General features: G+C 34.7%; 1 protein-coding gene across 2 annotated transcripts in view; it reads left to right on the top strand.

Moving 5' to 3' along the window:
• PRKG1 (protein kinase cGMP-dependent 1) overlaps positions 1 to 22034 on the top strand; it is a 1377278-nt gene that overhangs the window by 1239616 nt on the left and 115628 nt on the right. For both annotated transcript variants that reach the window (XM_033215293.1, XM_033215282.1), the window contains exon 9: positions 10528 to 10602. In XM_033215293.1, coding sequence (XP_033071184.1) covers positions 10528 to 10602 — 75 coding nt within the window. The remainder of the gene's footprint in view (positions 1 to 10527; positions 10603 to 22034) is intronic.

The following is a 22034-nucleotide window of genomic DNA, read 5'->3' as shown; positions in this document are numbered from 1 at the left end:
AACTATCACATGAGATTTGATTCTAATTTCTCCTGCTTTTAATTGAAAATGAAATTCATGCTACATTTTAAAATCCTTTCTTCCACTTTAATTGCAATTGGAATTCGTGGATATAAATTTCATTACGATCTAAAATAATTACCCTCATTTAATGTCCTCTATATAATTCAATGTTAAATTGCTAAGTGTTTCAAACCACTTCACCCATATTTATACCAATGTATTGCTTCATTAGGACCCACAATGTATGCTAGGCATTCATTTTAACTAGCCTTTGTCCTAAGAGTTCATAGAGGTGGATACCCTAAGACACACAGAGGACTTTTAACTCATATATCTTGAATTTTAAATAAAACTTTGCTTCAGAAACTTAAGAGTTTGCTTGTCATATTCTGGGTACATATATACACACAAATGAATAAATGAGTAAGTGGTTGGGTGAGTCCATCCATCTATTTATTCATTCATTTTAAATTTCTATTACAGGCCAGGAAATACTCTAGTTCCTAAAGAGAGATATTGATGAAGAAGCTGGACTAGGTGTCTGATCTCATGAAATGTACACTTTGGCATGAGGAAGACAGCAGATATCTAAACAAACGAAGTAGTTTTTAGCTAGTGGTGAGTGAAAATGAGTTAAAATCACAGAATGACAGCAAGAAGGATTTTGAGTAAAGGCTTCTTTGTATGGGTTGGTCAGTCCTGTGTAAACAGGAAACAATTGAGCTGAGACCTGAATGGTACTGAGAAATAAATATGAAAATCTAGAGAACGAATGTTCCAGGCAGAAGACAAAGGCCCTGAGGCAGATGCGTGAAGCATTCTATGGTCAAATGTAGCATAGGATAATTCAGAGAAGTTGTAGAGGTCAGCAGAATGACATGATCTGATTTATGTTTTTAAAAGATTACTCTGCTCACTGTGTAAGGACGAGAGAGGAAATAAAGGAAATGGCAGTTACAGAATTCTCCAGTGAGAAAATGGCGGCTGGGACCCAAAGATAATATAGAAAGGGGATTCGTTTCAGATTATTGAAGTTAGAATGTACAAGATTTGGTGTTGGATTAGATACGGAGGAAGGAAAAAGACAATCTAGAACAGGAGTCAGCAAACGTTTTTTTGGAAAGGGCCAGGACATTAAAGAATATCTGTAAAACTGGACATTAAATAGCTCAGTTTATAGAGAAGGAGACTGACCAAAAACTAACAATTCCAGAACTCTGCAATATGCTCTGAAAAGCAACCACAAGGTATCAGATAGGATTCAGAAAGAGGCACATAGGTGGGGGTGAGAGAGAAAGTGAGTGGTCTAGGACAGTCCTTTTCCAAGGATCTGTGCTTAAGGACCAGTTTTGTTTTTTATTTTCAGCCCATCCAATGTGGACAGATGTTTTGTAAAATAAAATACAAATGACTTGCTAGAAAAATACAAGTGAAAAAAAGCATAGAAATAAATGCCCACTATTTTTTCCTATTATATTCAGCATACATAAAATCCTATTTCAAGAAAAATATTAGGACAAACATAATGCCGGATAAAAGGAAAATAATTGCCCCAATTAATCACATTGTCATTGAAAGCATGTGTACAAGTAATAAGAAAGATAATGGCTATTATACTTGTTTTACCATCATAACAAAACCACAATTTATGAGTGAAATAGCAATTCTCCATTCTGACTGCAGTTGGTACACTTTGAAAGAACACTGTGCATTTCACTGTCCAGTCGTTAATGTGTCAAATGTGCCTGTTTCTTGATTGTTAACTTTTTTGATCTGGGTTGGATGGATAATGTAAATGCCACTTGCATGGAGTAATCTGTACTTTAGCTGTTTTATGTTTTGTTTAACACACTCAGAATAGAGAAACCAGTCTCGCAGAGAAGAACTGATGGGAATAGAAGTGATTTTAAAGTAATATCAGCATACTGGAAAATTTTATTTTTATTTATTTATTTATTTATTTATTTATTCATTTATTTTGAGATGGAGTTTCTCTCTTGTTGCCCAGGCTGGAGTGCAATGGCATGATCTCGGCTCACTGCAACCTCCACCAGTGTGTTCAAGCGATTCTCCTGCCTCAGCCTCCCGAGTAGCTGGGACTACAGGCATGGACTACCACGCCAGGCTAATTTTGTATTTCTACTAGAGACAGGGTTTCTCCATTTTGGTCAGGCTGGTCTCGAACTCCTGACCTCAAGTGATTCACCCGCCTTGGCCTCCCAAAGTGCTGGGACTACAGGCGTGAGCCACTGTGCCTGACCTTCATTTTTATTTTTTATTCAAAATAGAACAAGTGATGTTCTATTTCAGTTAATCCTTCATTAGTAGTCAGTTCTATCAATTACTCCTGTAAAGTATGTTTAAATTTTAATTCTCTTCGTAAGATAGATTCTGAATTTTATATACTTTAGGTTAAAATTAGCAAACTAATCTTAAAATATCACACATTTAATAATACCCTCTTGCGCATGACTTGTATGCGGCTTTTACCAAATGTTTCTCACCTTATGGATTTGACAGTAACACAAATCTGTACCCTGTTCAAAAACACAAGTCCACTGATCTTGCCCTTGGATGTCTCAGCATTGTCAAATTGCTAGAAAAGTTTCTAAACTTCTGGGCTTATGTCTTTATAGACTAGCAACAAATAGTGGGCCAACTATACTTTGAGTAGTAGTACCACTCTACAAAAAGATTGTGAATTCAGTCATCCTTAGAAAAGGGCGAATCATATATAGGAATCTTATATATAAATATTTAAGATAGAATATTTATAATATCAAAATTGTGTGTAGGAAAATCTCAAAACACTTCTTTTTAAAACACAGTGTTTCTCTTTTTACACCCTTTATTAAGATGCATGTATTCCTTTTTTATTTCAATATTTTTGGAGTACAGGTGGTTTTTAGTTACATGGGTAAGTTCTTTAGTGGTGATTTCTGAGATTTTGGTGCACCCATCACCCTAATAGTGTACACTGTACCCAGTATGTATTCTTTTATCTCCCATCCCACTTCCACCCTTCCCCTCCAGTCCCCAAAGTCCATTATGTCATTCTTATGCCTTTGCATTCTCATAGCTTAGCTCCCACTTATAAATCATGCTGCTATAAAGACACATGCACACGTATGTTTATTGCGGCACTATTCACAATAGCAAAGACTTGGAATCAACCCAAATGTCCATCTGTGACAGACTGGATTAAGAAAATGTGGCACATATACACCATGGAATACTATGCAGCCATAAAAAAGGATGAGTTCGTGTCCTTTGTAGGGACATGGATGCAGCTGGAAACCATCATTCTCAGCAAACAGTTGCAAGAACAGAAAACCAAACACCACATGTTCTCACTCATAAGTGGGAATTGAACAATGAGATCACTTGGACTCTGGAAGGGGAACATCACACACCGGGGCCTATTATGGGGAGGGGGAGGGAGGAGGGATTGCATTGGGAGTTATACCTGATGTAAATGACGAGTTGATGGGTGCTGACGAGTTGATGGGTGCAGCACACCAACATGGCACAAGTATACATATGTAACAAACCTGCACATTGTGCACATGTACCCTAGAACTTAAAGTATAATAATAATAAAAAAAAGTTAAAAAAAATTGAGGGCCATTAAAACTCTCTTTTGGATATGAAATAAAAAATTCTCGCCCGGTCGCAGTGGCTCACGCCTGTAATCCCAGCACTTTGGGAGGCTGAGGTGGGCGGATCACGAGGTCAGAAGTTCAATACCAGCCTGGCCAACATAGTGAAACCCCATGTCTACTAAAAATACAAAAAATTAGCTGGGTGTGGTGGTGGGCACCTGTAATCGCAGTTACTTGGGAGGCTGAAGCAGGAGAATTGCTTGAACCCAAGAGGCAGAGGTTGCAGTGAGCAGAGATTACACCACTGGGAGCCAGGGCAACAGTGTGAGACTCCATCTCAAAAAAAAAAAAAAGAATTCTCTCATGTTCAAAGTATTGGGAAATGGCACCTTGCATTACTTTTGGATTGACATTTTAAATATAATGCTTTTGTTAATTGATTTTAATGCATGTGCAAATTATACTTTTTAAAAGAAAGTGCTATTTCTTTTATAATTTAATATGGCTATCCATATTTTAATAAATTCTAAACACAAAGTTCTTTCAGTTTCTTTTTGGCAGTAAAATAAAGGACACTTACAATTCATTCTTAACATATCATGTATGATATTCATTATCTTCATGTTTTGTTTGAAATTGGTTAAAATTGATATAGGCTCTGCAATAGCAGAAATCAGTTACTCTATTGAATATAAATCCTACATTGAATACAAATTTGAACTTTTCATTCAAAATAAGGCACCAAATACTGTGTTATTATTCCATTTGTTAAAAACCAACTGTAACCCAAGGTCATTACTGGTGCCTGCCCCTACGTACTTTGAGATACTTAAGGAAAAGTTGAGATTGTTTCAGGTTGGAAACTCTAAGTAATATGTAATAAACTTTCCTACATTAAAAAAAAAAAAATAAGTGAGACATGATATTTGGTTTTCCATTCCTGAGTTACTTCACTTTGAATAATGGTCTTTGACTCCATCCAAGTTGCTGTAAATGCCATTATTTCATTTTTTTATGGCTGAGTAGTATCCCATGGTATATATATACCACATTTTCTTTATCCACTCGTTGACTGATGGACATTTAGGTTGTTTCCATATTTTTGCAATTGTGAATTGTGCGGTTACAAACATGCATGCACAAGTGTCTTTTTCACATAATTACCTCTTTTCCTTTGGGAAGATACACAGTAATGGTATTGCTGGATTGAATTGTAGTTCTACTTTTAATTTTTAAGGAATATCCATACTATTTTCCATAGTGGTTATACTACTTTACATTCCCACTAGGAATGTAAGTGTTCCCTTTTCACTACATCCATGCCAAAAAGATGTATATATTCTTAACAGTTAAGGATTAAAAGTGAGAAAGAGTTAAAAATAAAATCTTAAGCTAATGTTTGTCACCAATATTCCAACAGTAGAATTACTAGATAAGCAAATAAACAAAAAAATTGAGAACTTTAGTCATTTTATATTGGATATTTCTATGTAACCAGGAGTGTCCTACATGCTCAACTGGATTGTTTTCCACACTTAACCATTAAGGTGGCTATAGTATAAACACAGACAGCCTAAAATCAAACAAGTACTAAACCAATACAATTTCAACTTTGAAATAACTGAAAAAATATCAAGGAGGATACATGCCAAAATGTTAACGTTTAGCCAAAGATTGTAAAATTACAGTAAATCTTTTATCCCTTAGAGTTCTTCAGTGTCTTTCAATTTGTTACTGTATTGCCATTGGAAACACACACACACACACAAACACACAGACACACACACATACACGTAATTTTAAAATTCAAAACTAGATGATTTGACTAACATAATAAGCCTAGTCAACAAGACCCTGTCCTGGAAAAGACTGATTTATATGGACATATTAGACATAGAAACTTGATCAGCACTGAGTCACTTTTTTTATTTCTCAAAAGTAACAATAAGTAAAAGGAGAGAATTCCTGAAATCTATTCTTAGCTTTTTGATCTTTTGTGCATATGCCAAATTGAATCATTATTGTCAATTGGTACCTTTTAAAGCATATAATTATAATCAGGAAACAGTTTAAATGAAATGTTTGTTATTTGAAACCCATTTTTCTAGTGAATAATCCCCTTGATAGATAGGTGGATATTATTACAAAGCAAAGACACAGACAAATATCTAATACTTTGGTGTGTGTAATTCTCTCTTGCAAGTATAAACATGTGTGCATGATAAGAAAATACTAATAATTATTTACTCATAAAAGTGTCATTGCTTTCTATGAAATTGCTATCTAATATGATTTTGAGAAGATGAAATTATTTTATGTACACTACAGACTTCCTTCTGATAAGCATTCAGCCACTCATTACTTCCCACCTTTATATTATAAGTCTTTGTATCTTATCTGTAATGTAAGACTGTAAATTCCTCAAAGTTGTACTTTATTCTTTTTGCATAATCCACAGTAGCTTGAATTGTCTCTTATAGATAGTAGACATTGTACATATACATATATGTGAGTTTGGGTGAATGGACGGATGGATGGATGGATGGATGGATGGATGAATAAATGGATGGATAACTGGAAAATATGGATGTGGCTGGTTTTATTTTATTTGGGGGTAATTTTTTTCTCCAAGGAAACATATAGTCACATAACAGTTGATAGTATAAACCACTAAGAATTATGATTGTCCAATTATAAATAAAATAAACAAAAAGTAACAAACATAAGAACACTTGAAGCCACAAAGTAAATCAAGAGATTTTCTGCGTAAGTGTACCAAAACCATGAAGGATCCCTCTGAAACCTTGGGCTTAGCTAAGTAAAACATCTTCACTACTTTGGAACAGTAACTTTCTATATTTTTAAATAAATATTTTTTAAAAACGATTTAGATGAGATTTAGGTTAACAAAGCATAATGGTATTGTCTTTGAAATTAAGAAGGCTTTTCCAAGCCTTCTGATAATACCTGACAAACATTTTGTTAGCACTATTGAAGTATTTGAAATAGCTTCCAGTTTAAGATTTTACCTTTTACACTTTTTAATTTATAACATTTCACTTAAGTGCAAAAAGAAAAAAACGATTTTGAATGTTATGACTTTCTCCCATCCTATTTTTAATTTGAAAATATTCCATTTTTTAAATGTTTATACAAAATTCTAAATCATTATATCAGAATAAAGGATAGGAGATCATGAGAATTAAATCAACTAACTCACACACACACACTATATATATATAATATATATCTATTTTATATACATGTAAAATATATTACACTGTAAAGTAAACTTTAAATGCTATGATTTTTTAGCAGAATGGTAATGCTGATCTCTGATATTTGGACTGCCTTTCTAATAATTTAAAGACCTTATCTGTCTAGATGAAGTCTCGTTATATCACAACTGAAGAACCGAATTATATTCTTTTTAGGCATACCACTGAGTAATCAGCTCCCTTCAGAATATTTTGCCTTAATAATGAAAATATTTTAATAACTAAACTTATTACCCACTGAGTTACTGTCATTATAGCATTCTAAAACAGACAAATTTCCTGGAATGAGAAACACAGTCTCTTAACTGGTATTCATTAAGGACAATTTCTTTAAATGTCTTAGTGTGTAAATCCTTAGTGTGTAAGGGTTATAGTTTCTTCTTCCTTCGTGTCTCCCGTTTTCCATCCACCTTTCGTTCTTTCATTCATCCCTTCCTTGTTTTTCCTTCTGCCTTCCTCTTTCCTTTCTTTTCCTTCCCTACCTGACAAGTATGTCTAAACTACCATCATTAAACATAAAAGAGATTTCATATTTGCTTTCTTTCAATATCTGTGTACTCAACTGATAACATTTTACCCATGCTCCTTAAAGTATTATGTCAAGACTTGTAAAATTAGATTTTCTATCCCAAGAAAAGTAACAGAAAATTTTGCATGAAATATGTGCATGCATAAAGGTTTGCTCTGGAGATGCCCTAAACTAAAGCCATTTGCTCAGTAACATGTCTTTAATTTATTCCGAAAGTTTAGCATGTATGTAGAGATTTGGTGTTTTATTTTACAATGTTAAAATGTAACTTGTGTATGAATTGTGAGTTTGTTTAAAAAGAGAATTTAATGATTTTTCTATAGTTACTTATATTTGTTAAAACTCATAAATAATATTTTCTGGTTTATACTTATTCAGTAGCTAGAGTTTTCACGACATCTCATTATAATCTTTTTCAGAATAGAATAACAATTAAAAAAAGGCATTAGTCAAGAAATGTCATAGGACCTGAGTAACTATTTGGGGAAGCATATGATACCTATAGTAGTACTTTTCCAAATGTCTATTTGATGAGGGTTCACACAGACGGCAGGTGTTCCTACAGAGTGTCTGAGAGAAGGAAAAAATGAAACACTAATTGGTTCATTTTTGTGCCAGGAGTGATAACCATCGATTATGCTTATCAAGATGTCTTAAATTATTCATTGATCAGTACAGGGATCTGCAGACAGTGGTAGTCATTTGGAACTTAATAATATTACTTGATTTCTACTTTTAAAACTCCATCTAGCGTAACCATATCTATGCTTTTCCATGTATATATTTTGCTACTAAGAATTTCAAAGTGTATTTTCAAAATAGTATTTTGTGGAGTTTTAATCTAGCTTAGTGTGTTGAACAGAATTTGTTAAGTTAAAAGTTTTAATTCTTGTCAAATTTATCATCAGTTTACTCTGTGATTATTTGGTAATATGCTATTCTGTTTAAAGTGTCCTTAATTCAAATAGATAATAGAAGGAAGACAGGATTCTTCTTTTTAAAGAAACTACTTGAACTCTCAGAATTACTATGAGTTTAAATGTCTAATAACACAATCTCTTAATATATCAAAATGGATTTGGAAAACTAAGTTTTAGTGATTATTGCTGTTCGGTTTTCCTAGATAATATTATTTGATTCTTCTCTTTCAATACCTTTTCATAATGTTTTAGATTTCATTGTATTGAAAATATCCAAATATAAAGGACAGAAGCCTTATGAAATATACATTTTAATGGTGGATGTGCTGCTAAATTGCAGTCATCTTAGACAAGGAACTTAAACTCCATGCTTAAATTTTCTTATTATCTAAAAAAAACCCAGAAAATTAGACAGATATTATATATTTATAATAAAAGAAATATTATATTTTACTTTATGTTGTGAATGCATCTAGCTTTAAGGACATTCTCTAAACTCGGATTCCCTCTAAGTTTAGGTAAAGACCAAGACATTCTATGGGAAAGTGGGAAATTTACCATATGAAGAACAATGACAAAAATAATATTTGAACATAGTTTTCAACTATGGGAATTATATTTATTAATTATGGATAATATATTTTTGAAAACTTTGTAAGAAATGTTGCCTATTATTTGTCTATTTAGCAATCACTTGTTTTGGCATGAATTAATACAATTCATTACAGAAAGCTTTATGTTCTTGAATATGATTCTTGATTCTCTGTGTCTCTGTCTAATATTTTTTGGGGTCCCTTTATGAATAGAAATACTTCATGTATTAGGTTCAGCATTCTGTTTACCATGCACCCTAGATGAGCTCATTACCCAAGGGTCTGAAGTAACAGCTGCTCCCTTCCCCTCCACCCAGGCCCAAGAAGGGTGTCATGTTCCTCTTTATAGTTTTTCAAAATAAAAAAGTATATGTAAAAACAATTAAGGAACATTTACATTTTAAATCAGCAAGCATCTTACTATGTTTCAGGACCTGACCATGCATAACTTATTGTTTAATACTCACAACACACAAACCATTCACATGTATTAAGATGATAGAGGATTAAAATTAAATATAATTTCTTACAGTACTTTAAAATTATCTCCATTATAATTGGAGATTATAATACTAACTCATAGTATTTCAAAATAAAAGAATTGACTTTTATTTTGAAAAACCTCATTGGAACTATTAAACTATTTGTTATTACATGTAAAACACTTATAGCAATGCCTGGCATATGAGTACCGTGTAAGTGAGGCCCTGATTATCATGTGGGTACTGGGACTTTTTTTTCTTTCCTTCATTCTAGTTCAGTAGTTGCCAGAATGTAGTGTACAGTAAGAGTTACTGTATCTGGTTGTATTTGGTAATTTTCAAGGGTGATTCTGGTATACATGTGTGTATTCATTTTGTGTTGATGCTATAATATTTACTATTTTAGTGACAGAATTGATCATGTTTCACTGTAGAAGTCTGAATACAGTTCCAGGTGCATAGCAGGATATTGAATAGATTGGATTTAAGCAGTTCAATCACTCTTCCTGTTTTATGCTAAAGTTGTTTTTTCACTCTTCCAAAATGAGTTAATTTTTCTGTGACTCTCTCCTGTTGTTTTCCTGTATTCTGCATATTTATTTTGGGTGTGAACATTAGTTTACTATTTTGTTAAGTGGAGATAATGATGCTTGTTTTTCAGAATTTTTTTGAGAATTGGAATTAATATATGTTAGTGGTAATTTAAATAATAGTACCTGACATAAAGGAAACATTCCATAATTGGTAGATCTTGCTGTCATTTCAGTATTTTAGTTTACTCATTAACTTTGTGATGTATATCATTTAGTGTGTCACAGACTTTATTCCAAGCAATTATTTGAATATCTGCTTTTGTCAGATATGGCTGCCAGATTTGTTTATGTTTTGGCAACTCTCTTGGCAAACAAGGTAGAAGAGCTCCCTGATCTCATAGAGTTTATATGCTAGTCAGGAAAAATATTATCTAACGTGCTTCTTAACAGTGTATTTAGATTAAGTGTTTGAATTTATTTTTTATTTAGATGCCTTTAGATTATTTCATTATATCATTGATTAGGTTGCCATTGTTATTACTTTATAGAAGATTTATTCTAATCACTGTGCTTCTTTCCTCTGGCAGCTCTTTCAAACATTTGATTGGAGGGCTGGATGATGTTTCTAATAAAGCATATGAAGATGCAGAAGCTAAAGCAAAGTGAGTGGATTTTTCCTTTGGCCTTTATCTTGATTGAAAAATGATTTTGAATAGAAATAAGATCAAATATTTTGTTGGACTTGACACATCCCAACACTCCAACAGGAAACAACTAATTACTTGACAGACAAAAGAAGCAAATTCTTCAAGATAATTATTACATGATATGTTTACCTAGTAGTATGTCTCTCTTCAAACACAAAACTTTATTTTTGTGATGAAGACAATCTCAGGAAGAAAAAATGCTATTTTAAAATCTAATATAAACAATTAAGTGTAAACGTGTTATTTGTCCTCCAGAAAATACTTTCTGAACAAATGGTGGTTGTGTTCCACAGTTACCTGTCGAATTGTATCAAAAATAAAAAGGCTAGAAATATTTCCCTGTGCTAATTCATCATTACTTTGAACTTTGATGTTACTATATGAGACTGATATGAGATGGTAAATATCCCATTAATTATGATGTATACAAATACAATTCTTTCTACAAGAATAATTTGATTAAAACAATATTTTTGACAAAGATTTAAAGTAAGTTGATATTAGCTTTTTCTGCAAAATTATTGTTATTTTTAAAATATCAGTAATCTATATAATCCTCCCCTCTTTCCCCAATGTAATCAGTATTTAATAGCATATAGCATACCTAAAGGATTAAATTGACAACAGTTAGCATTAAACAGATAGTTCAGGGCCAGAATTTGATCCATTGGTTTTGTAGTAACCTAAAAATCGAAAGAAGTAAAATAATTTATTTTGCTTTGAGACTCCATGAAGATGAAAAGTTTGTCCTATAACTAAAATATGAATAATTATATTCCATGTTAACCTAATAAAATTATGTTATTTTCAAAGCCATATGAAAATATTCACAATTTCTCCTCTGTATCCTCTGCATAGCCCTGAGGTCGAATGCCTGTAGTGCTTCTGCTAAGGTTTGCTTAGGAAGTTACACAGGCCAGTTGTAATACCAGACTCCATGCAGTCACTGAGACTGCTTATGTTCTGGATAATTAGTATTAATTGTCCTGGTTTATTTCAAAAGGCTAAAATGCACTTTGGTATTCAGTTTAGACTTTAGTTTCTAGTATTAATAATAATTCCACCGAGGTGGGAAAAGGTGCCATTTAAGGTACCTTATCAGTTTTTAAAGTTATAAAATGGCCTTTGTTATGGCCTATGCTATTCCTATTCCTATAGGAATTTTTTTTGGTATATGTTAAAATTCATACTTTTATCATTTATGTCGGCTTTTATTTTCGTGTGTGTGCGTCTGTGTGTGTCTGTCTGTGAGTGCACGTGTGTATGTGTCTGTGTGTGTATCTGTGTGTGTGTGTGTGTCTGTGTGTGTATCTGTGTGTGTGTGTGTGTCTGTGTGTGTGTGTATTCTGTTAAGGGTCTCATTGGTCATTGTATATATACATCTCACATATAATTTACATATAGTATATATGTAATTTTATATGTATTACAATTTATATAATTATACTCATACAGTATTAAATATATGTGTATGCATTATACATATATTATATATAAAACAACTGATGGTAATCTTAAAAATTCATGTACAATCCAGTTAAGCAACTATTCTTAGTTACTAGAAAAATTCAAGAGTCTTGTAGACTAATGTATTTTTGTTGCTTTCCTATTAAACTTTGAAAGTTTAATCTCATTTTTCCTATTAAGATCTGGAAAAATTTTCTAATGGATGCTTTTGTAGAACTCCTGTTTATTCCACTTAAAGTTGAGACCACTATCATGCTTCAAATTTATCAGTGATGGGGAAGTGACTGAGTTAGTCATAGGTTTCTCAGTGTCCTATTGACTTTATAAAGATAACTGTGTGTACATCTCCTGAATTCTGGCCATTCACGGATTCACTTGCACATACTTCAATTAAAAGTAGTAAGCAAGAAAAACTGAAACAATCAAATTCAGATATTCAGACAATTAGAGATAGGTATGGCAACAATTCTTAACATTGGAAGAAAATCAGTCAATAAGAAAAACATGAACCTGAATGAAGGCCAGAAGCCTTGGGTTCTGCTCCTGGCTCTGTCATTACCAGACAAGTGATTTTGGTCATGAATCTTAACGCCTCTCTCTCAGTCTCTGTTTTCACACTTTTAAAATGGCATTTTTGAGATTTAATTGATGGCAGTGTATAAAAATACTTTGCAAATTCTAAAGGCTATAAAAATGTGTCACTAGGCTCATACCTGTAATCCCAGCACTGTGGGAGGTCAAGGTGAGTGGATCACCTGAGGTCAGGAGTTCAGGTCAGGATCACCTGAGTTCAGCCTGGTCAACATGGTGAAACCCTGTTGCTACCAAAAATACAAAAGTTAGCCAGGCGTGGTGATGGACACCTGGAATCCCAGATCTTCAGGAGCCTGAGGCAGGAGAATCACTTGAACCTGGGAGGTGGAGGTTGCAGTGAGCCAAGATCACGCCATTGCACTCTGGCCTGGGCGACCAGAGCAAAACTCTGTTTCAAAAATAACTAACTAACTAACTAAATAAATAAATAGATAAATAAAGTATATCACTAGAAATAACTAGAAATATACCTTAGTGCATTTGATGTATAATTGAATTTACAGATTCCATGTCTATTATGTTGATCAATTTTACTTGGACAAAAAGTCTTTAATCTTATGTAAGCAACATACTTTTACTTGAGTAGCATATTATGAAATTAAACCTTGCTTAGAAAACATTAATAAAATTATTTTTAATAAAACAGTAACATTTGATTAAAAGAGACTTCAATTCTAATTAAAGAAGAAAGAAGAGCAATGAAATGACTACCTACATCAAAGTAGTTTCAAATATTGCTATTTGGAACCATTGATTTGATAGATTATAATATAGCCATTATGTTTATACCTTTTCCCCCAGTTTTACTGAGGTGTAAGTAAGAAATAAGAATTGTATACAATTAAAGCGTATATGACTCACCAATTCAGCAGAAACAATTAATTAACTAAATGCAAGATTAGATTGTACTCTATGATATTGTCTCCAACTGTCATAAAAGAAATTACAAGTCCAACTTACTGGCTATCATTTTTCCAGACTGTGCTGATAAAAAGCAGACTTTGTTATAAAAAAAAAAATAAAGTGTATATGACATGCTGATTTGATATGTAGGAATACATTGTGAAATGATTATCACAATCAAACTACTTAGCACATCTACCACCTCATATAGTTACTTTTGTGTGTGTGTGGTAAGAACACTTAAGATCTACTGTCTTAGCAAATTTCAGCTGTACAGTTTTGTCTGAATTTTCTGCTCAATTCGCACTAAACCCAAATGAATGTATAGCCCATGTTTTTTAATATTGATTATTATTTAGAAAATGGTAATTGCTTGATGAAACATGTCTAAAACCTTTGATCCAAATTCTAGTGAGGCTGATAATGTGACCTTTATTCCTAAAAACAGCCAAATAAGTAAATAAACAAATAAATAAATGCTGGAGGAGTTATTGTTGTGTCTTATACACTGTTAGCATTTTATCATCTTCTAATAAATAATTAATATCGGAAGATTTCTGAAGTGTAAGATATCTCTTAATTAGGTGTCCTGTCACTCAAAGAAGGCAAACTGTGAATTATTCCCTAGAGAAAGCTTTCTAGTTGAACTATCAAGTTTAAAACTCTATTTGAATTAGCATCGTTGTTTTTTCTCCCTATTGAATTTCTTCCCCTTAACTACTTGATACTTTCACTTTGTATTTAAGGAATTTATAAGGGTTGCCAATACTGCAGGGGCTAGGAACAAGCTCTAATTTGTTTAAAATCTGGGATATTTCTGTTAATGCCTCTAAATTTTTATAAGGATCACAATATCTTGACCATTTAGAAAGACAAAGTTAAGTTGGCTCCACTTTGTAAGCTTTATTTGTTTAAGGTCTTCTTGATGTTTTGCAAAACCTACGGAAGATAAGATTAATATTTCTGGTCGGGCACGGTGACTCAAGCCTGTAATCCCAGCACTTTGGGAGGCCAAGACAGGCGGATCACGAGGTCAGGAGATCGAGACCATCCTGGCTAACACGGTGAAACCCCATCTCTACTAAAAAACACACAAAAAACTAGCCGGATGAGGTGTCAGGCGCCTGTAGTCCCAACTACTCGGGAGGCTGAGGCAGGAGAATGGCGTAAACCCGGGAGGCGGAGCTTGCAGTGAGCTGAGATCCGGCCACTGCACTCCAGCCTGGGCGACAGAGGGAGATTCCGTCTCAAAAAAAAAAAAAAAAAAAAATATATATATATATATATATATATTTCTTAAAACTCAACTAAAATGATTATGTTAGTTATCCATGGGAAATCATTATTGATATTATCTCATTGACTATGCCTATTTGGGTAAGAAGCGAAAAAAAGTAGGACTGACTGTAAATATTGATTAAGTTGAGACATTTAGAAACTTCAGTGGTAGCATAATCAATCTCAATGGCAGAAAGATTTCACAAAATGTACAGACCATCCCAGTAAAACTACACCAGGCACTCAGCTCAGATAGATAGTCTAGGAAGATTGGCTTGAGAGACATGTTCCAGTAGAAGTGGTTCTCAAAACTCCTCTACTGCAGGATAGGTGCCCTCAGTCTGTCTCGTGAGATATATTTTCTACAAAGATATTTGCTCTTGGCAGAAATTTTGCCGATATGGCATGCTTCTCTTGATTGCTGCTAATTATCTACTGAGGGCTTCTCTTTTTAAAATAGGAAATTACAATCATGAAGACATTAGAAGAGGCAACATCAGATCAAAGTTAAGGTTCACTGAACTTTATTTGGAGAAGAAGGTAGCATGTGTGATGAGAGGTACATATTTTCTATTGATAATATGTATTCATTCATTTAATAAACATTTAGAAATTTACTTATGATGAGTCAGGCATTGTGCTTTATAACGTGCACACCAAATAGAATACACATTTCCAATACAAAGGATCATCTTACAGCTCAGTAGGGAAGCTGGTATGTAATTCAATGAATACTTTCACTATTTGGCTCTAAGAATAAGTTATAATAATTATTATGAGATAATAGTATTTGGATATAAAGTTAATCTCTATATTGGAGCCTGTCTTATAAAAATCATAACCATCCAGAAATATCAAAAGAAAAATTAAATATCTTATTTTGTTAAATATTTCTGACATATGTGTATAGCTTGTATCTTTGATGTCTTAATTGCTGAATAGTCAGCAGTTACAGGCAAAACAACTATTTCTTCAAATAAAAAAGCATATATATATGTCTATATATGTCTGTACATGTGTATGTGTACACACACACACACACACACACACACACATATAAGCCAAGATAGAGAAAGAAAATGAAAACAATCTAAACCAAACACAACTGCTATTACCTATCTTTGTATTTTACAGTTGTACTTATAGTGCATTTTCAATTTTATATCTTGCTTTATTCCATTTAACATCTGTGTTAGTCTGTTTTGCATTGCTGTAAAGTAATACCTGAGCCTCAGTCATTTATGAAGAAAAGAGGTTTATTTGGTTCATGGTTCTACAGGCTGCACAGGAAGCATAGTGCTGGCATCTGTTCTTGGTGAGGCCACTGGAAGCCTCCAGTCATGGCAGAAGGCAACAGGGGAGCAGGCATACACATGGAGAGAAAGGCAGCAAGGGAGATGCCAGACTTTATTAAACCACCAGCTCTCACTCTGTGAACTAAGAGAAGGAGCACTCACTTATTATGGGGATGGCACCAAGCCATTCATAAGAGATCCACCCCCATAACCCAGACACCTCCCATCAGGCCCAACCTCCAGCACTATGGATCACATTTTAACATGAGATTTAGAGGGGACAAATATTCAAACCATATCAGCATGTTCATATTATAAACATTTATAATACTATTATATACTCTTCATGAAAATCATTTTAATGGTACCTGACAACCCAATGAATAGAAACTTAGACTTCTAGACTGATTCAAGTTGTAGCCTTGTTGATTCAATGTATTTTGCTTTTAAAGGTAAGATCTCAATTACTTTTTAAGGGAAAAAAAAGCACCAAACAACAAAAACACCTTCGAATGCATTCCATCTAGCAACGCTTCTCAAACTACTTTGTGTCATGACGTTCACAGAAAATCAGTACAGCATTTTGCACTAATTAGTTCAGCTGCCCTAGGCTCCATCCTTCAGTTTTGAAGACTAATGGGATTCATACCTAAGCCCTTCAATGGGAAGTTCTGACAACTATATGACTATAGATGTGTAAATGCACTTAGTTTTTATCTAGATTTATGATGCCCAATATTGTTCTTTATTAACTCCTTCTCTTGTCAAAATCTATGTAAAGCCTCCAAATGAGCATGGACAGATTATTTTTAATCTGTAATATCCCTTGGTATACACAAAGGTTTAAAGACTCCTTGCCATGGCTCTGCAGTCCCTCATGCACCAGCATCACCCATGTTCATTCACTTCTTCATATGCTTTCATCTATTCAACAGTTATTTTCTATGTGCCTACAAAATGCTGCATATAAAATAATGAATAAAATAGATAAGTTTCTTGCCTTAATGGAGCTTATGGTCCAGTGGGGGACTGAGGCATATGTTAATCCTTCTGGGAAGTCTTCTTAGGGGAAGTGACATTTTAACTAGATGTGGCCTGAATTCTGAAGAATTAGCTGGTGCTGGCTAGGCAAGAATTAGTTGGTATTAGTTAAGCAAGGAGGTACGGAGAACATTCTAGCTAGAGGAACAAATGGAAAGCATTCTACATAGAGGAACAGCATGGAAAAAGCCCTCCAAGTAGGACGCAACATTATATAGCCAAGGAACTAAACTAGCAATATGTCTGAGACCTAGAACGAAAGAAAGAAGGAGATCAGAAAGGAGAGAATGACAGAGACCAAACCTCACAAGGCTTTGTAAGCCACATTAAGAAATGGGGAAATCACATCAGACTTCTAAGCTGGCAAATGAGATAAGTTGGTTTATATTAAAACTGGGCACTCTTGTCTCTGTGATGGAAGGGGTGTGCATTGAAAGCAGGGAGAATAATCAGAATATTTTTCATATTAAAGCTGATAGTAGACAGGAATAGAGTGAGGACAATGTGAGTTAACGAAAAGCATTTGAGAGATATTTAGGTGGCGAAGCCAGCAGGTCTTCAGAAAATAGATACAGGTGGTGAAGGGGGAAAAGGTCAGGGAAAATGCAGAGTTTTGATCTGAATATTGGAGAGAAGTGATGGAATTCACTAAGGTAGAGAAGGATTATATGGTTCCCAGGTTTGGAGAGTAGGGTGATCATGAACTGATTTTTTTTTTTAATGAGGTACTTTTGAGATATGGTTAGGCAGGTCTGGTGCTCAGAGAAAAGATTGTCATCAATTTGAGAATAATGAATATTTAGATGGTAGACAGAAATTGTAGCTGTGGATGAGATAGAAATTAGAGAGTGAGAAGAGCATGGGACTGAGGATTGATTCTTGAGGAATGTTAGCATTTATTTTTTTTTTTTTTGTATTTTTTTTTTTTTTTTTTTTTTAGTAGAGACAGGGTTTCACCATGTTAGCCAGGATGGTCTCGATCTCCTAACCTCGTGATCCGCCCGTCTCGGCCTCCCAAAGTGCTGGGAATGTTAGCATTTAAAGGTTAGAGAAGAAAAAAGAATTTGGCAAAAGTTAAAGAAAGAAAGCTGATAAGGAGAGATGAAAGGTAGAAGGAACACCACATGCACAGAAACCAAGAACAGACTATATGTTTTAGTTTGTTCAGGCTGTTATAACAAAATACTGTAAACTTAGTGGCTTATAAACAGTAGAAATTTATTCTGAGTTCTGGAGACTGTGAAGTCCAAGATCAAGGCACCAGCAGATTAAATGTCTGCCCATGTCCTGATATATAGACAGCTGCCTTTTCACTGTAACCTCACATGGCAGAAGGAACAAGAGCTCTCTGAGGTCTCTTTTATAAGGGCACTAGTCCCATTCCTGAGAACTTGCCCTCATGACCCAATAGCCTCCCAAAGGCTCTTCCTCCTGACACTATCACAATGGGGATTAGATTTCCACATACGAATTTAGGTAGGGGGCAGTGCACAATCTATAGCAGTGTGCTTCAAGAATAGGGGAAGAAACAATGATATTATATGTTGCTGAGAATTCTAGTATGTTACTTAACAAATTGGATTTAGCAAACCAGTGGGTTCAGTTTCATTTCACAATGGAGTGGTAGGGATGGAGCCCCCCTCACAAAGACTACAAATGAATCTGATTTTCAGAAACAGGAGTCAATGAACTTATACCAGATAATAAGACATTTTAAGTAAAATCGCCAAAAATGTGTAAATGGAAGATTATGAATCTTCAGTATTGATGGAGATGTGAGCATGTTAAATCTAGTAGAGAAGAGAGTTTGAGACTGAGCAAGTGGGTCTCAGGTCCTTTTAACTTCATGACAAAGGCAGACCTCTTCAAAGGTTAACAGTGAGACCATCTCCACAGATGAGATTTATACCACTTTGTCATGTTATTTCTTGGTTAAGAAGGTCATTACTCTTCAGTCTTATACAAGGTAGCATTCCCTTAGTTTAAAGTATTGCCCTCCCTCTAAAGAACCTATAAAATATTAAATTCTCCTAAAAGGAATAAGAAGATTTTCTTTTTTCTTTTTTTTTTTTTTTTTGAGATGGAGTCTCGCTCTGTCGCCCGGGCTGGAGTGCAGTGGCCGGATCTCAGCTCACTGCAAGCTCCGCCTCCCGGGTTCACGCCATTCTCCTGCCTCAGCCTCCCGAGTAGCTGGGACTACAGGCGCCCGCCACCTCGCCCGGCTAGTTTTTTGTATTTTTAGTAGAGACGGCGTTTCACTGTGTTAGCCAGGATGGTCTCGATCTCCTGACCTCGTGATTCGCCCGTCTCGGCCTCCCAAAGTGCTGGGATTACAGGCTTGAGCCACCGCGCCCGGCCGAAGATTTTCTTAATATTGTAGTATAAATTTGTACATAAACTATTTTTCCTGCAAGGATCACGTAAGCCTTCCTCTGAGGACAAAGAAGAAAAAAGGACACTGAGAAAGAAGGCCCAAATTTGCCAAAAACTTAATAAAAATACACCTTGTAGTGACCATCTTGTTCTGCCCTACTTTCCTCATCGTGCACCTAAATTGTTCACATATTCTCTGTCTTGTCCCCCAAAAAGGACATTCATAATAGATTCATATAATACAGGAAGAAAATATTAGAAGTAAACAAGAAAGATGTATCTATGGTAGTGAACCAGAGACAAGGCTAGTATGCAAAACAGGACCCTTATTAGTGCACTGACAAGAGAGATATTCACAAAAACATTAGTGCCTGCAGGGCTGGCTCTCGCTTATTGCCACTAAACAATGAAGTACCATAGTCACGCCCCTCTCCACTCCATTGACATTCTGCAAGAACTGTAGGGAGTATTGCCTACCTGTGTACCACTCTTTTGGCTCTTTGATAGAATAGTCCTTAAATATTTTACTTCTATTTCTGTAATTAGTCCTCATTGATTTAAAGCCCTCCTATTTACAAATTTATTTGCAAAGAAACATTTAAGACTGTCTGATATTTTCAGGATTACTGTTGGTGATGAGTCTTGTTGTTTGACACAATGTGACAGCAATAAAAGATGTTCTCTCATTACATCTCATTAGCAGAGGCAATCCTTTGGTAACTGATTCTGTCTGTCACAGAGAGGTTGCTCTTCCAGCTTCCAGAGAGAACGGCTGCTGTTGTTCAGGCCTTTGAAAATGCACTCATCACATGCCTCTCAAAGCACATGAGGCTATATAAATCAGGACCTAGGTCTGCATTGTTTGGTAACATCTTCTGAAACACCTCAGGGTCAGCTAGCATCTAGCAAACAGGAGGTTTCTAAATGCACAGTTGAGTACACAGGGGTTACTGTTTTGAACATGCTGACTTTGAAATTTGGGGCTTTCTTATTGGTGTGGGTTTTTCGTTTTGTTTTATTTTGTTTTTGCCTGACATTTTCAAGTAAAGATTCTGATATTCCCATAATCTTATCAACAATTTACTTAAGACAACTTGGTCTTGATCTGAGCAATTTTTGGGGAAATGATCCTGGAAAATTATTTTCCCCTATGGAAAGAATTCAAGTGAGCAATATTCTCTTCCAAATGGGAACTATATGTCAATTAAATAGAAAAAAACACCGAGAATGGCATTGTGAAATAGCAATCCAACCAGAATTAGAACTTGCTGACCATCTGCAGGGTGAGTAGTCAGAAGGCAGCCCCATTCTCTCAGCAATAAAAAACACTTTCCATTTTATTGCAGGGCAAAATATAGGGGACAAAAAAAATTCAGCAGTTGGCCCTGAACTAAAAAGCTGGCTTTCAGCCTTTCAAGAGCCGTTTTTGTTTTAAATTCAAGTACATGTAATCAGGCTAGGCAGAAGTATAGAATGGTTTCTAAGGCCACCAATGCTGATAGATTAATGCTTCGGCATGATTTGTGGCTACAGAGAGTATCAAAGTACAATGCTCTTTCAAGTTCAGTGAGACTGATTCAGTTGCTTTTTTAAAAAATGATTTTCAGGACAAAACTCCTCGGCCTTGAATAGAAGTATTTTTCTTTTATTAAAAATTTTAAAACTCTCAAAGGCCGTTTGCTAATTTTTGCTCTGCAGCGCTTATCTTTGAGACTCCCTAGGTAAGAAGACTTTATAAATGTGAATCCCAGTATGTCCTTGCATGCAGCCTTTTCTAATCGACAGAGAAGAGGAATACAGATAATTGAAAATTCTAGTGCTGCTGACTTGCTTGGAGAAAACAGACAAGCTACTTAATTGCTGACTCTTTTCCTTCTTCCAAAAAATAAAGATGCTTCCTTTCCACCATTGCTGTATTAAGTAATGACAATTGAAAATTGCTTTCAAAATGTCAGGAGCTCTGTAAATTGTGTGGATACTTTGGTCTTGTATGGCAATTACCTTAGCCTCTCCAGAGCCCCCAAAGAACAGCCCAATACATGTTTCTTTCCAATAGCTTGATATATAAAGCCTATTTACAATAGAGTACGTTTTAAAAGCAGAACAGAATAATACCTTTTATATCCCTTTGTGTTCCCAGTAGTTTCATTTGAAAAATAATTATCTCTGTCTACAATGCCTTTTCTTCTTAAGTGAAGGCAGTCTCTGTTATTGGAGTGAATATAGCATGTAGCATACTTCTAAAACTGCTTTGCGAGTAAGGTTGAGCCATTCTAAAGAGAAAATGTTTAAACCTAGTGAGTGAGAGCAAAGCTAGAAGTGCTGAAGGGCTCCCTCTGATGAGTCCATATATGTTTACATAGTGAGTAGTAGCAGTAGTAACTGGGAGTTTGGAGAGCAAGGTTTGGTTACAACACAGCCACTAACTTCATGTGA

This window comes from Trachypithecus francoisi, unplaced genomic scaffold (genome assembly GCF_009764315.1).
Source record: "Trachypithecus francoisi isolate TF-2019V2 unplaced genomic scaffold, Tfra_2.0 Contig00586, whole genome shotgun sequence".
In the NCBI taxonomy this organism is placed as follows: Eukaryota; Metazoa; Chordata; class Mammalia; order Primates; family Cercopithecidae; genus Trachypithecus; species Trachypithecus francoisi.
The sequence above is the reverse complement of the archived record's forward strand: the minus strand, read 5'-3'. Positions and strand labels throughout refer to the sequence as shown.